We start from the raw sequence: 17,188 nt of genomic DNA, 5'->3' as shown, positions 1-17,188 counted from the left end.
CTCTGGAGCTAATGGGAATTTGAACATTTTATAATTTGTTTTTTCTTGTTTGATACTCAAAAATTAATAAACTTCTTTCTTCTTGCTCTGATTGGTTGAAGCAAATTTGCCGTAAATTTAAAATGTCACGGAAAATCGATATTTTTTCGCCCTGTTTACAAATTTTGGCATATCAAGTTCCCAAAAAAGATTCTTTGTTGTAGCAATTCGCCGATGCGGCCACCTTATAAATACGCTTTAGCCCACCTTTTTAAATACGCCTTTGAAATAATCGATTGTTGAGTCTTAAAACCGATTGTTCGATTTGAAAATGGGCTTCGACTTTTAGCGAATAAAATCGAAAAACCTACTTCTGCGTTGTTCATAACGCGGGAAATTTATGGCATTGAAGCTACGGTATAACTTTGGAACTCCATCATTTTAATATCGTTTCATTTTGTGTTTTGGCAGTCTTTTGAAACAAATATAAGCAATGGAAGGTTTTGATGAAGCTGGTATTTTCTTTTCTGATAACTTGCTCGGTGAAGGGCAGCAGCAGGATGGGAACAATATTAATATGCAAGCGGTTAAAAAAAAGTATAAGGATTTCCTGCGTACCTTCAACGAAGATAATTTCTTTTATAAATATCGGTAAACAATTGTTTATTTTCAATTTAATCATAAAGCTTATTTATTGAATATGGATTTCAGTGATACTCTCAAAAGGAATTACCTCAATGGGCGTTTTTTTTTGGAAGTGGAAATGGAAGACTTAGCTGGTTTTGACGAGACACTCGCCGACAAATTAACAAAACAACCAACGGAACATATGCAGATATTTGAAGAAGCAGCTAGAGAAGTTGCAGATGAAATAACAGCACCTCGTCCTGAGCAAGAAGAAAATGTGCATGATATTCAGGTGTTGATAATGTCGAACTCCAATCCAACAAATATTCGTGACATTAAATCGGACAGCGTGTCAAGATTGGTAAAAATTGCAGGAATTATTGTGGCTGCGTCGGGAATTGATGCCAAGGCAACACGAATGTCCATAATGTGCCGATCGTGTCACACAGTAATTCCGAATTTAAAAGTGAATCCGGGATTGGAAGGATATGCTCTTCCTCGTAAGTGTACAACTGATCAAGCGGGTAGACCAAAATGTCCCTTGGATCCTTTTTTTATTATGCCTGATAAATGCAAGTGCGTCGACTACCAAATACTCAAGCTGCAGGAGCTGCCCGATTTTGTACCTCAGGGGGAAATTCCAAGGCATTTACAACTATTTTGTGAACGATCTCTATGCGAACGTGTAGTACCAGGAAATCGTGTGCTTATACAAGGAATATATTCCATAAGAAAAGTGGGAAAACCTTCAAGACAAGATGGACGCGAAAAGGCTGTCGTAGGTGTGAGAGCACCATACATGCGTGTTGTTGGAATCACTGTTGACACCGAGGGTTCTGGAGCTATTTCACGATATAGCAATATCAGTACGGATGAGGAAGAAATGTTTCGACGAATGGCTGCCTCGTCAGATATCTATGAACGTCTTTCGAAATCACTGGCTCCAAGTATATTTGGCTCAGACGACATTAAAAAGGCTATAACTTGTATGCTTTTTGGAGGATCCCGTAAAAGGTTGCCGGATGGATTATGTCGGCGAGGAGATATAAATGTTCTGCTGCTTGGAGATCCTGGTACAGCTAAATCGCAGTTGTTGAAATTTGTAGAGAAAGTAGCACCAATTGGGGTTTACACTTCTGGAAAAGGATCTAGTGCAGCTGGTTTAACAGCTTCTGTAATAAAAGACCCCGCAACGGTATGTTTATTATGTTACTACACATATCTGGCCCTAATGCCAATTATATCCTAACATTTGTACAATTTGGTATCTTGACTACATTCATTGAGGCAGGCATGTGTCTTTAAAATATATTTCAGGAGAGACAATCACAACATTTCATAATGCATATAACTAACCCAACCAATATATAAAAGGTGATTTTTTTAAGGTTAGGATTTTCATGCATTAGTATTTGACAGATCACGTGGGATTTCAGACATGGTGTCAAAGAGAAAGATGCTCAGTATGCTTTGACATTTCATCATGAATAGACTTACTAACGAGCAACGCTTGCAAATCATTGAATTTTATTACCAAAATCAGTGTTCGGTTCGAAATGTGTTCATTCACCGTAACGTTGCGTCCAACAGCATCTTTGAAAAAATACGGTCCAATGATTCCACCAGCGTATAAACCACACCAAACAGTGCATTTTTCGGGATGCATGGGCAGTTCTTGAACGGCTTCTGGTTGCTCTTCACTCCAAATGCGGCAATTTTGCTTATTTACGTAGCCATTCAACCAGAAATGAGCCTCATCGCTGAACAAAATTTGTCAAAATTTGAACACATTTCGAACCGAACACTGATTTTGGTAATAAAATTCAATGATTTGCAAGCGTTGCTCGTTAGTAAGTCTATTCATGATGAAATGTCAAAGCATACTGAGCATCTTTCTCTTTGACACCATGTCTGAAATCCCACGTGATCTGTCAAATACTAATGCATGAAAATCCTAACCTCAAAAAAATCACCCTTTATATAAGTGGTATATTTTTGATCGTCGTAGAATTCTTAGAAGGTCTTGTCTGTCCTTCTGTCGCCAAATCACGCTACTGACTACTTTTGTTCACCATAGACAGGTTGGGTATAAAGATAAGCTGTATCAAAGTATTGGGCTGCCCAAAAAGTAATTGCGGATTTTTCATATAGTCGGCGTTGACAAATTTTTTCACAGCTTGTGACTCTAATTGCATTCTTCTGTCAGTTATCAGCTGTTACTTTTAGCTTGCTTTAGAAAAAAAGTGTAAAAAAGTATATTTGATTAAAGTTAATTCTGAGTTTTATTAAAAATGCAATTACTTTCTTTTTTTTTTGGGCAACCAATATATCTTGATATCAATCCCATGGCAGCCGATTGTTGTTGTAGCAGTTTATTGTGTTCTATCTTTCGTCTGCTTGATTCTGTTGAGTGTCAAGACCCAGGAACTCTGCGACTAAAATGGGGTGCGTCCACGGGGATCTGGGTCTGAGTCGAGTGGGTCTGGCCGGGCAGTTGTTGTTGTTGTTGTTGTTGTAGCAGTTTATTGTGTACTATCTTTCGTCTGCTTGATTCTGTTGAGTGTCAAGACCCAGGAACTCCGCGACTAAGATGGGGTGCGTCCACAGGGATCTGGGTCTGAGTCGAGTGGGTCTGGCCGGGCAGTTAAACAGGTGACGTGTATCGTGCGGTCCCTGGTTACAGTCGGGACATACATCTTGCACGTCGGCATCAATCCTAGCTCTGTGGGAATTGAGGCGGCTGCATCTGCCGGAACGTAATTGAGCCAGAATCACTCTGGTTTGCCGGGGGAGGTCGATTTCTTCGGGTGCAATGGGTGGCGGTCGTACTCCAAGGACTACATTCACCCGGTAGCCAGTTAACGCGTCTGCTACCGTGTCTGCATGAATGTTGTTCAGACCCGCTTGATATGCCGCTTGATCTAGAGGTTCTCTCTTGTAGCGCTGGACCTCACGCTCTAGATCATGTAGATCTACCTTAAGGCTTCTGGGCGGTGGGTATCTATCCACAAGATGATGATTTGGATGATTTCTGCGATAACAGCCCAAAAGGTATTGCTTAGACAGCATGTAGTTATGTCTTCGCACTGGTAGGATCTTTGTCTCCTGGTGGAGGTGGTCCACATGAGAACTAAGGAGGCAGCCCGTCGCAGTTCGGAGGGCGGCATTCTGACAGATCTGAATATTATTCCACTGCGTGTCACAAAGCTGACGTGACCACACTGGCGCTGCATAACTTACCACAGACCGGCCAATTGCTTTGTACGTGGTCAACAAGGTTTCTTTGTCTGCACCCCAAGTGCTGCCAGCGAGTGACTTGAGGACCTTGTTTCTACTTTGACTTTATTGCAGATTGCTGTGGCATGTGGGGAGAAAGTGTAGGAGCTGTCAAATGTGACGCCAAGTATTTTGGGACACTTGATGGTCGGAATCAATTCTCCATCGACCATCACAGTCAGCTCAGAATTCACCTCACGCGTATTTGTAGTGAACAGTGTGGCTGAAGATTTGGTGGCGGATATCTTCAGATTTCTTGCAGCGAAATATGAGGCAAGCTCGTTGAGGTAGACGTTCAACCTATCGCAGATGTCATCAATGGGTGGGGGGCCTGATGCCAAGATCGTACAGTCGTCCGCATATGATACGATCTCTATGCCGTCTGGAGGAGGTGGAATGGAGGAAAGGTAGAGGTTAAACAGAGCCGGAGATATCACCCCGCCTTGGGGAACTCCCTGTTTCACTCTACGGTGTTTTGACTTCTTATCCCTAAATTCCACAAATGACTGGCGACCACACAGATAATTCGCGACCCAACGTTTAAGGCCTGGCTGGAGGGACGTGTTGGCGATGTCCTCAAATAATTTGGCATGGCTGACCGTGTCGAATGCCTTCGATAGGTCCAATGCCACGAGGACCGTCCTATCACATGGCCTGGGTTGATTGAAGCCACGGCAAATGTGTGTGGTGATGGCATGCAAAGCTGTTGTTGTGCTGTGCAGTCTCCGAAATCCGTGTTGATGCTCGGCGAATGGAAATTCTCCTACGAGGCTCGGGAGGAGTAATGCCTCAAGCGTCTTAGCCACTGGTGAGAGAAGGGAGATCGGTCTGTACGACTCCCCCAAACTCGGGTCTTTACCAGGCTTCAGTAGCGGGATCACTCTGCCCATTTTCCAGACATCGGGAACTATAAGAGTGTTCAATGACAGGTTAAGGACAGTGGTAAGGTACTCAACTCCAGGTAAATCCAGATTCTTCAGCATCAATGTAGAGATTCCGTCGGGGCCCAACGCCTTGGAAGATTTGGCGCCACGGATGACATTCGTAACTTCGCCCACGGTAAATTGTGATGGCTGTTCATCGGCTCGGAGACCACGAATACGGCGAATGGCTCTCCTCCTTGCCCTGTCTCTCTCGGGATGCACGATAAATTGACGGTTGAACAACCTGGCGCATCTCTTCGGATCAGTCACGGTTAACTCGCCAAAAGTGACTGAGGTCCTGTCGTCCCGTCTACCGGGGTTCGAGAGAGATTTAACAGTGGCCCACAATTTGCCTGCACCGGTGCCTAAGTTACATTGCTCCAAGTGTTCCAGCCACAAATTCCGCTTATGTTCGTTGACTACCCTGTTTATTTCCAGATTCAGCTCGCTGATTCTGGGGTTAGCGGGGTCCATAGCACGAATCCCATCACGCTCGTCTGCGAGTACCACTGCTTGCGCCGGGAAATTGGGTCGCACTTGCGGTATTCGACCGGCTGGAATAAAGCGAGCGGCTGCTGCGTTGATGATGTCTCGGAATTTCCTCTCGGCCACAAGCACATCAGAGGGGGGTGGCAGTTCATTGAAGCGGCGATTGGTATACTCTCTGAAGCCAGTCCAATTGGCCTTCTTATAGTTGATGAACGTTCGGCGCTCAGAGGTTATGAAGTCGGGTGGTCGGTCGATGGTGAGGATTATGGGGAGGTGGTCTGACCCCAAAGAGATGACGGCTTGCCAGGATACGTCACTCAGGAGATCAGGGGATGCGATTGAGATGTCTGGCGAGCTGCTGCACCTCCTCGTAATCCTAGTGGGGGCATCCTCATTCACCGTGCAAAACGTGGAGCTATCTATCTGCTCTGCCAAAGCTATGCCACGCTGGTCGTTGCCTAGGGGAGAATGCCATGACGAGTGATGTGCATTGAAATCCCCCAGAACCAGACGACTATGGCCAGATAGCAACCCACTTATGTCGGGGCTGTAGGCCTGGCCATTAATCGGGACACAGCTGCCAACCGGCGGTATATACACGTTGTATATCTCTATCTCGGCAGTACCAGACTTGACTGCTACCCCCATACATTCCATGTATGGGTCACTAGCGTCAAGCGCAGGCGAGATAGGTCTATACTGCACGGAATGGTGTATAACGAAGGCCAATCCCCCACCTCCATTCCTTGAGCGATCCTTACGTAGCACATTGTAGCCGTGACAACTGTGCAAGCTGCAGGTGTTAGTCAGCTTTGTCTCCTGGATCGCTGCGACCGATATGCTCTTCCGACTCATAAAATCCACAATCTCATCAATCTTGCCTCGCAGTCCATTGCAGTTTAACTGCAGGAACGATACATTTCCCGACACTGGCCTGGCAATAGTAGGGCTAGGGTGCTGTCTTTGCATAAATTGCCGTACGGGAGAGGTCGGGGGGGTCACATAGTCCGACGACGAGGACGCCGAAGGCGACGACGGCGACGCTTGTGACCCACTGCTGGCTGAGTTCGCACAGCACCTAGCGACATAGCCAGTATGACTATACTCCCGTAGCGAAGTTAGGCCAGAGCAAGAACGGAAATGTACCCACTCCAAGCACCTGTTACACCTCACCGACACTGACCGATGATGAAGGCGGTTCTGGCAAACGGAACAGAACCAGGGTCCGGGGTTCTTTTCAATCCCGGCACGGACCAAAAGCATACGGAGAAGGCACTCCGGGATGTGCCTCTCCCATGACGAAAAAAGACGAACACGTACACTGAGGCGGCAGCCCTTGCCGATGAAGATTCCATCGGGTCAATCCGGTACGTACAACCGGCTGCCATGGGATTGGGCCGGGCAGTTAAACAGGTGACGTGTATCGTGCGGTCCCTGGTTACAATCGGGACATACATCTTGCACGGCGGCATCAATCCTAGCTCTGTGGGAATTGAGGTGGCTGCATCTCCCGGAACGTAATTGAGCCAGAATCACTCTGGTTTGCCGGGGGAGGTCGATTTCTTCGGGTGCATTGGGTGGCGGTCGTTCTCCAAGGACTACATTCACCCGGTAGCCAATTACCGTGTCTGCATGAATGTTGTTCAGACCCGCTTGATATGCCGCTTGATCTAGAGGTTCTCTCTTGTAGCGCTGATCGAGTAGATCTACCTTAAGGCTTCTGGGCGGTGGGAATCTATCCACAAGATAATGATTTGGATGGTTCCTGCGATAACAGCCCAAAAGGTATTGCTTAGACAGCATGTTATTATGTCTTCGCACTGGTAGGATCTTTGTCTCCTGATGGAGTTGGTCCACATAAGAACTGAGGAGACAGCCCGTCGCAGTTCGGAGGGCGGCATTCTGACAGATCTGAATATTATTCCACTGCGCGTCACAAAGTTGACGAGACCACACTGGCGCTGCATAACTTACCACAGACCGGCCAACTGCTTTGTACGTGGTCAACAAGGTTTCTTGTGCTGCCAGCAAGTGACTTGAGGACCTTGTTTCTACTTTTGACTTTATCGCAGATTACTGTGGCATGTGGGAAGAATGTATAAGAGCTGTCAAATGTGACGCCACGTATTTTGGGACACTTGATGGTCGGAATCATTTCTCCATCGACCATCACACTCAGCTCAGTGTTTACCTCACGCGTATTTGCAGTGAATAATGGCTGAAGATTTGGTGGCGGATATCTTCATATTTCTTGCATCAAAATATGAGGCAAGTTCGTTGAGGTAGACGTTCAACCTATCGCAGATGTCATCAATGGGTGGGGGGCTTGATGCCATGATCGTACAATCTTCCGCATATAATACGATCTCTATGCCGTCTGGAAGGGGTGGAATGGAGGATAGGTAGAGGTTAAACAGTGCCGGAGATCACACCACCTTGGGGAACACCCTGTTTCACTCTGCGGTGTTTCGACTTCTTATCCCTAAATTCCACAATTGACTGGCGACCACACAGATAATTCGCGACCCGTCGTTTCAGACCTGGCTGGAGGGACGTGTTGGCGATGTCCTCAAATAATTTGGCATCGACCAAATAATTTGGTCGAATGCCTTCGATAGGTCCAGTGCCACGAGGACCGTCCTATCACATGGCCTGGTCTGATTGAAGCCACGGCAAATGTGTGCGGTGATGGCATGCAAAGCTGTTGTTGTGCTGTGCAGTCTCCGAAATCCATGTTGATGCTCGGCGAATGGAAATTCTCCTACGAGGCTCGGGAGGAATAATGCCCCAAGCGTCTTTGCCACTGGTAAGTGAAGGGAGATCGGTCTGTACAACTCCCCCAAACTCGGGTCTTTTCCAGGCTTCAGTAGCGGGATCACTCTGCCCATTTTCCAGACATCGGGAACTATAAGAGTGTTCAATGACAGGTTGAGGACAGTGGTAAGGTACTCAACCCCAGGTGAATCCAGATTCTTCGACATCAATGTAGAGATTCCGTCGGGGCCCAACGCCTTGGAAGATTAGGCGCCACGGATGACATTCGTAACTTCGCTCACGGTAAATTGCGATGGCTGTTCATCGGCTCGGAGACCACGAATACGGCGAATGGCTCTCCTCCTTGCCCTGTCTCTCTCGTTGTGGAACAACCTGGCGCATCTCTTCGGATCAGTCACGGTTATCTCGCCAAAAGTGACTGAGGTCCTGTCATCCCGTCTACCGGGGTTCGAGAGTTTGTCTACACCGGTGCCTAAGTTACATTGCTCCAAGTGTTCCAGCCACAAATTCCGCTTATGTTCGTTGACTACCCTGTTTATTTCCAGATTCAGCTCGCTGCTTCTGGTGTTAGCGGGGTCCATAGCACGAATCTCATCACGCTCGTCTGCGAGTACCACTGCTTGCGCCGGCTCCGCAAGCTTCTGTTCCGTGCCGGGATTGAAAAGAACCCCGGGCCCTTGTTATGTTCGGTTTGCCAAAACCGCCTCCATCATCGGTCGGTGTCGGTGAGGTGTAACCGGTACATGGAGTGGGTACATTTCCGATCTTGCTTTGGCCTTACGTCACTACGGGAGTATAGTCACGCTGAATATGTCGCAATGTGTTGTGCGTGCATACACAGCAATGGGTCACTAGCGTCGTTGTCTCCTGGGTTCTCGTTGTTGTTGTTGTAGTCATATTTTCGTGTGATAGTGGCAATCCTCTTCAAGCTCTTTTAGGTGAGCAAGCTCGTTTCGGTCCAAAGGACCGATCGTCGCGGGAACAGGGTGGCCATTGGTTATTCAAAGGTGCCAATAATTCGCTTTGACATATCGAGCATCATAAGCACTTAATATTTGTGCAAGAGCCGGTTTCCGCCCGGCCTCTCACTGAGACTCTGTATGGAGCATTCCACTATTCGCAACATGTGGACGAGCTTAGCTCGCAGCTAAGCTTCTTGTGACAGCAATGAACACCACACGGATTGGACCTCAATATTCCAGCCTGTGTGGTACACACAGCTATCCCGCTTCCTCGTCGTTGGATCTTTAGAGTACACACCAAAGCCCACCTGGTCGTTTAGTTTGGAACCATCCGTAGATTAGTCTAGGTAACTTCTATTACCAGGGATATCGTAGTACCAATTGGTTTTATCAGAAATAGTGGTACAGTACTTTTTATCTAAAAGCGGCTCAGGCAGGTTGTAATCCACACTGCCTAGAATATCGGATATTGCATCAAGGATAACACAGTGTGCATAACCGGCACATGACCAATGAAAAAGCTCCCTTAACCTCACGGCAGTAGTCGCTGCAATTTGGGTAGCCACGATGTCCAGAGGCATAAGATGTAGCATTAAATTCAGTGCATCAGATGGTGTCGTCCTCAGTCCGGCTGTGATGTACAAACAAGCCATCCTTTGGATCCGGTTAAGTATTGAGCAGCAGGTGGACTTTTGTGCTGTCCACTAGACCACAACACCATATATCATTATAGGTCTGACAACTATAGTATATACCCAATGCAATGCAGACACGCAGTCTAAACCCCCAACTTTAACCAATGGCTCTCTTGCAGGTGTATAGGCAAGTGTGGCCTTTCTTGCCCTTTCCAAACTGTTCGATTTGAAGTTCAATTTCCTGTCCAGCAAAACACCCAAGTATTTTGCGCTTTCTGTAAATGGAACATTCTCTCCACCCAAGGAGACAGGTTCCACTGTAAGCAACTTGTATCTCCTGCTGAAAAGAACTATTTCTGTCTTGCACGGATTTATTCCTAGACCACTTTTGCTAGACCAGTTTGCTGTTGCACGTAGAGCTTCCTGAAGTATATCTCTTAGAGTGCTGGGAAACTTCCCCTAACTGCAATTGCCACTTCATCAGCATACGCGACCACTTTTACTCCTTTTTCTGCCAGAGACAATAACATATTGTTAATGGCTATATTCCAAAGTAGAGGAGACCGTACACTCCACAGATCCCAAGCTTGCCGTAATGCATCTATTAGTAAGTAGGTTATTAATAAACTTACTTACGGTAGAGTTGATGCCAGAAACTTCAACGCCATGATTGACGTCGGTTTTAAATTATTGAAGGCACCTTCAATGTCAAGAAATGCTACTATTCTATATTCTTTGACAGCGAGAGAACCCTCTATGCAGCCGACTAGGTCGTGAAGTGCTGTTTCAGTGGATTTGCCTTTATTATATGCATGCTGCTGCCGCGACAGGCGATCTCCAGGGACCTTTGCCCTAACATATGTTTCTATCAACCTCTCAAAAGTCATTAGCATAAAAGATGACGGACTAATAGGACGAAAATCGTTCGCTTTCGTGTGGTAGGGTTTTCTGCTTTCGGAATGAAAATGACCTTCGTGTCCCTTCATATGACATTCTGATACAAGCAGAGTATATCTCCCTAAGCCGGGAAACCAGTCTATCAGACACAGCTTGTAATTCAACCGGTGATACATCATCAGGGCCTGGCGACTTAAAGGAGTCGAAACTTCTTATCGCCCAAAGAATTTTCGCTCAGACACAATTACCTTAATAACCTCCGCATGCTGACACAAGCGAGTCACCAGTCGCTTCAACCAGCGACTTAGGGTTTGAAGGCAGCATCTCTGAATCTTATGCCATCTATAGGGAAGCCAGCCAGTAATGAGACTTGTTTATTTCAAGGCTGGCTACTGCTAAATCTTCAGTGCTTAACGAAGGAAGAACATTTAAACTACTCTTTGCAAGAAAACAGGATCTATGTCTCCCATTCCCCGTACCCTTCAGAAGTTTAAATCCCGGAATTCTTAGCCTACGAACCATTCCTCTACACACCCATGGTTCCTGGATAAGAACTACGTCAAATCCCCCTGCCATCAGGAGGACCTTTAGTGCCGCCGGAGCGGCCTTAAAATGGTGGATATTTATCTGTAGAAACCGGACCACAGTCAGGATTCAGAACTTCCACCCTCACAAGATTCGTAAGAACTTGTCATGATGAGCTTCCGTACGCATTCAGGGGCAGGTGAGAAAGCTGTGGAACCACTCTTCCTCAAGACAATGGGCACTTGCGGTGTGGATGATTTCTCCTTAGATGCTTCACTAATTGCTGCTGCCGAAGTACTTTCTGAGTTCCGTACTTCCCCGCTGGCGTACATTTTGAGCCCAGTCCAACTTTGTGACCCACCCGCACAGGGCTAGTCGGCTCCAGTTTCGATGCCATCCCCTCCTGTCTCGATTGTGGCAGGGGGATTTTCAGTCTCCTGCAATCCGCCAGAGTTTAGCGATATGGTCGATAGTTCCTCAGCAAGTATTCAGCAACAACTGCTGAGTCGTCTCCTGATTCCCCAACTCCACCGCTTCTATAGACGTTCAGTTTTAACTGGTTGAATCCGTAGGTCGAGAAGGAATATCTTCCTTCTTGACTAAATCTTGTGCTGCATCTGGCCGGATCTCACCAATCATTTTTAGCGCACAACGATAAATATCAACCAGGTGTCTTCGTCAAAGCCCCTGCTGACCAGTCGTCTGTCGTCTAGTGGAGCCTGAAGCAGCCACTCCACCAGTCGAGGTTTCAGTAGCAGACAACATGGTACGGCCTGATACCACCATCGCAGCTGTTGGGTCTTTGGAGTCCATTTTAAACCCACTCCCGGGCTCTAGATCTGCTGCTCCACCGAAAACAGACGCAGATCATCAACCGCCTAATGGATACCTCTATCGCAGCTATCCTTATTTTGTCCATAAATAATGACCTATTACGAGTTACAGGAAAATTCTTCTGGAGGGAAATAACAATACGTCCGGTGCACCAAATGGTTCAAACAAGAATCCATGCATCATTAAAAATGTTCTTATATTAAGTAGATCTCCAAAAGCTGTAAACGAAAAGTCACGTTCCTATCTTTGTTGTCCGTAAACGTAACTTATCATTGCGTTATGTGTCATTTCTAGTTGAGTTTTGCTCTTTGAGATAACGTGCAGTAATGGGTTGAGGCTGATAGATTTCGCCGCGGCAAAAAACATGGTAGTTAGTAGCACCAGATTTCAACAAAGAAATATTCACAAAGCCACATGGCTGTCACCCGATCAAAACACGACAGACCAAATTGATCACGTTGTGATAGATGGAAGGCATTCATCCAGCGTGTTAGATGTACGCGAAAATAGATTCGGATCATTACCTTTTTGCAGCAAAGGTTCGCACCCGTTTGAACATGGGAGGAAAATACGATCTGACACTGCACGGAAGCTGGACATTGAAAAACTGCAAACACAACAAATGGCAGCGGCATACTCCTCTCGACTGACCCAACTGCTTCATGAAAACACTCCTTGTTCCGATGATATAATGGAGCAGTGGCAAACTATTGCCCACTCTACAGAAAATGCTGCGAAATCCGTACTTGGGTACCGGAAGCCTCCTCCAAGAAACCCATGATACGACCAAGAGTGTCGAGATGCTACTGAAGCCAAGAATGCGGCATATAGAGCAACCCTGCAATCAGTAGCAACGCGTCAGCTGAAGGAGAGGTATCGGGAGAAAAGGAGAGAGGACGTTTCTCCTCTATTCCGCAGGAAGAAAAAGGAAATGGAAAGACGTGAGTGTGAGCGAATTGAGATGTACAGGAGTCAGAATGAGGTCCGGAAATTCTACCAAAGAATTAAACACCAAACCGATGGCTTTGGTGCAGCCACATCCTCCTGCAGAGACAAAGAAGGAAATCTGGTAAGTGACACAGATAACATGTTGAGGATATGGAAAGAACATTTTACCGAACTGCTAGTGTCCGATGTTGGCGGCGAAGACTAAAGAACAGCAAGGCACCAGGAGCCGACGGGTTACCCGCTGAACTATTTAAGACCGGAGGTGACACGCTGATGAGGCGTATGCATCAGCTTATCTGCGCAATCTGGCTAGAAGAACGCATACCCGATGATTGGAACTTCAGCATACTATGTCCCGTACACAAGAAAGGAGACAAGACGGAATGTGCCATATACAGAGGAATAGGTCTCCTCCCCATCGCATACAAGATACTCTCGAGCGTACTGTGTGAAAGATTAAAACCTAAAGTCAATGAGATAATTGGGCCTTATCAATGCGGCTTTAGACCTGGTAAATCCACCCTAGACCAGATATTCACACTGCGCCAAATCCTGGAAAAGACCCACGAAGGGCAAATTAACACCAACCATCTCTTTGTTGACTACAAAGCCGCCTTCGATACTCTTTTACGTTCAAAGGCATTTCAATTAATAAGACTCTGCAGGATGACCCTTGCTGCTACGCGTTCCTCAGTAAGAATAGGAAAGAATCTCTCCAAACCATTTAATACCAAACGAGGTTTCAGACAAGGAGACAGCCTATCGTGTGATCTCTTTAATATCCTGCTGGAGAAGATTATACGAGATGCAGATGTGAATAGATATGACACACTAATCACAAGAAAACACATGCTACTCGCCTATGCCGACGACATCATCCATATCATGGTCGGTCACCGGAAGTAGTAACTGCAGCCTTGAAAGAATCGAAAAAGAGTCACTGAAAATGGGTCTGGCAGTAAATGGAGATAAGACGAAATGGATGGTTTCAACTCCCAAAAAGCCTTGCACAACCGAGCAGATAAAGAAAATGGAGAAAATTGGGAGCCACAACTTTGAGACAGTAACTTTATCTACCTCGGCACCGCCGTAACCAATACGAATGACACCTGTTTTGAGATAAAGCGAAGAATAATGCTGGCAAACAGATGCTACATTGGACTGAGTAAGCAGTTCAGAAACAAGGCCACCTCTCGACAGACGAAGATTACACTATACAAGACACTGATATTACCCGTGCTGTTATATGGTTCTGAAGCATGGGTACTTGTGAAAGCAGATGAGACAGTGCGTGGAGTATTTGAGAGAAAGATTCTTCGTTAAATATAAGGACCAGTTTGTGTTAATGGAGAATATAGGCGACGTATGAACCACGAGCTGTATGACGACGATAGCATAGTTACACGCATCAAAATACAACGGCTGCGTTGGCTAGGTCATGTTGTCAGAGTAGATGAAGAAGCTCCAGCAAAGAAGTCTTTTGAAGGCAAAGACGGTGGTACACGCAAACCGGAAAGACCAAAAGCGCGATGGAAAAATCAAGTTGTGGCAGACACCTCGAAACTTGGTGTCAGAGATTTTAGAATGAGCGCAAAATATCGAGGCGCTTGGAACGCTATTCTACGTTCGGCAAGTGGAACAAATATTCTGTCATAGCCAATTAACGTAACGTAAGAAGTATTTACTGAAAAACTCATGCTAGAAGAGATCTGACATTCTGTGGGGTGTATAAGTATGTTTTTATACAGTACCCTTCCATGTTAAGTTTTGATTAATAATTATTGCAAGATTTTTGCTTTGTATACCAATTTTACGTGACTTATTTTCCACATTTGTGTTTATCAATAATAAATTTAACTCTTTCAAATATACATATTTTTTAGCGCAATTTTGTTATGGAAGGCGGGGCAATGGTATTGGCGGATGGTGGTGTGGTCTGTATAGACGAATTTGACAAAATGCGAGAGGATGACCGTGTGGCTATTCACGAAGCCATGGAGCAGCAAACTATTTCCATAGCTAAAGCTGGCATAACAACCACGTTGAATTCTCGATGCTCTGTGTTAGCAGCCGCTAATTCTATTTTCGGTCGTTGGGACGACAGCAAAGGCGAAGAAAATATTGACTTCATGCCCACAATTCTATCTCGTTTCGATATGATATTTATTGTAAAAGACGTTCACGATGAATCGAGAGATATAACTCTCGCCAAGCATATAATTAATGTTCATCTGTCATCTAATAAGACCAGTTCAGCGGAACAGAATGAAGGTGAAATTTCTCTGTCAGTTTTCAAAAAATATATTCACTTTTGTCGCACCCATTGTGGACCGCGTTTAAGTGAAGAAGCTGGTGAAAAATTGAAAAGCCGCTATGTTCTGATGCGCAGTGGAGCTCACCAACAGGAAAAATCGGCTGACAAACGTTTAAGCATACCTATTACCGTTCGTCAATTAGAAGCCATTATCCGCATTTCGGAATCATTAGCGAAAATCCATTTACTGCCATTTGCGACAGACGAGCATGTAAACGAAGCGCTACGACTGTTCCAGGTATCTACTTTGGATGCGGCAATGACAGGAACTTTAGCGGGAGCAGAAGGATTTACAACAGAGGAAGATCAGGAAACACTTAATAGGATAGAGAAACAACTAAAGCGACGCTTTGCTATTGGATCGCAAGTTTCGGAACAAAATGTTGTACAGGTAACTCGTTTTATCATTTATTGTAATAATATGTCATATATAAGGATATATCTTACAGGATTTCCTGCGTCAGAGATATGAGGAACGTTCAATACTTAAGGTTATTCACACCATGATACGCCGTGGAGAATTGCAGCATCGTATGCAAAGAAAGATGTTATATCGTTTATGTTAGTTTTTTTTATTATATTTCTTATTGAGAAAACGTAAAAGAGAAAGAAACGTAATTTTTTTTTTTAAATAAAGTAAAAATATTTTCCTGAATAAAATCAGACAGTTCTATTATCGTTTTGCACTAATTGTTCAGAATAAAACTAACAAGAATATCTTAAGAGAGCGGACGTTTTTTTTAGCTTCGAATATTTTGCTTTTTCTTCACTGATCTGTATTGTTTGTCTCACAAATCTTGGCACAGCTTCATAAATAATTTTGTTCATAAATCGGTGTCACCAGTGAATTCCAAACGAACACAATAAGCTTCAGAAATATTCCTGTGTTTCATCAATTTTTCAAAGAGCTTGCTAACAACAAAACTGCAGAACCAAGCCACATACACACACATTTATCTTTCCCACAGAGCAAAGAAACAATAAATAAAGCATGCCAATCCAAACAGCACAGAGGAATATCATAAGATACAGCTGGCAGACATCATACACGCCAACCATCTCTTGGAAAATGACATTGTGGAGAAGCTAACGGCATCGGCAAAACGAGATAGAAAAGAGTGTTCTCAGCCAGAAACCTCAAAAACTCCACGCTTCCTTAGAGATACCCAACAACAACTACAACAACAGCTGCCACAACAAATAGAGACGAGTTTTCAAAAACAGTCTGCAGATAAAATGAGCTTTCGATGAGTTTTAAGAGATTGGAAGATGTAGAAACCCAACTACTAAACACATTAATCTCTCGAATACGACAGGTCTAGAATACTGCTACCAACATCTGAGAGACGCTAAATAAAATCGAAGAAATCACTGTTAATGACATTTACCGAAGAATTTCAAACTTTGATGAAAGGGGAAGAGAAGATACTGAATGCATGCGAATTGAAATAGAAAACTTAAAGATGCAAGTAAGAAAGCAGGAAAATCTTGTGGTCTTGTCTGATCTAAAATTAAGGGAATTCCCTACAATGAAGCGGAGAGATTGGATAGCTTGTTCAACAATATCTGCAATGCGTTACGCATATCAACCCCTGTCTATAAAATAATTTGTCGTCTTAAGGACGATAGAAGCAGGCTGGACGATATTATTATTATAAAGCTGCTGACGCCTTTTATGAAAAACTCTTATTTAAAATCTCTTTCCCAATTCAAAAAGAATTCTAAAGCGAGTCTGAGTCTTTGATGAAAGGGGAAGAGAAGATACTGAATGCATGCAAATTGCAATAGAAAACTTAAAGATGCAAGTAAGAATGCAGGAAAGTCTTGTCGTCTTGCCTGATCTAATAATTAATGGAATTCCCTACAATGAAGCGGAGAGATTGGATGGCTTGTTCAACAATATCTGCAATGCGTTACATATATCAACCCCTGTGTATAAAATAATTTATCGTCTTAAGAACGATAAAAGCAGGCTGGACGATACTATTATTATACAGCTGCTGA

General features: G+C 44.7%; 1 protein-coding gene across 1 annotated transcript; it reads left to right on the top strand.

Moving 5' to 3' along the window:
* Positions 1-115: 115 nt before the first annotated feature.
* On the top strand, positions 116-15,865 carry LOC106094495 (DNA replication licensing factor Mcm5). Its single transcript, XM_013261721.2, has 4 exons — positions 116-630; positions 691-1,801; positions 14,754-15,575; positions 15,634-15,865. The coding sequence occupies exons 1-4, from the start codon at positions 473-475 to the stop codon at positions 15,748-15,750; spliced, it is 2,208 nt and encodes a 735-aa protein (XP_013117175.2). The 5' UTR covers positions 116-472; the 3' UTR covers positions 15,751-15,865.
* The last annotated feature ends 1,323 nt before the right edge of the window (positions 15,866-17,188 follow it).

This window comes from Stomoxys calcitrans, chromosome 2 (assembly GCF_963082655.1).
Source record: "Stomoxys calcitrans chromosome 2, idStoCalc2.1, whole genome shotgun sequence".
NCBI lineage: Eukaryota > Metazoa > Arthropoda > Insecta > Diptera > Muscidae > Stomoxys > Stomoxys calcitrans.
This window is presented reverse-complemented; position numbering and strand designations above follow the sequence as displayed.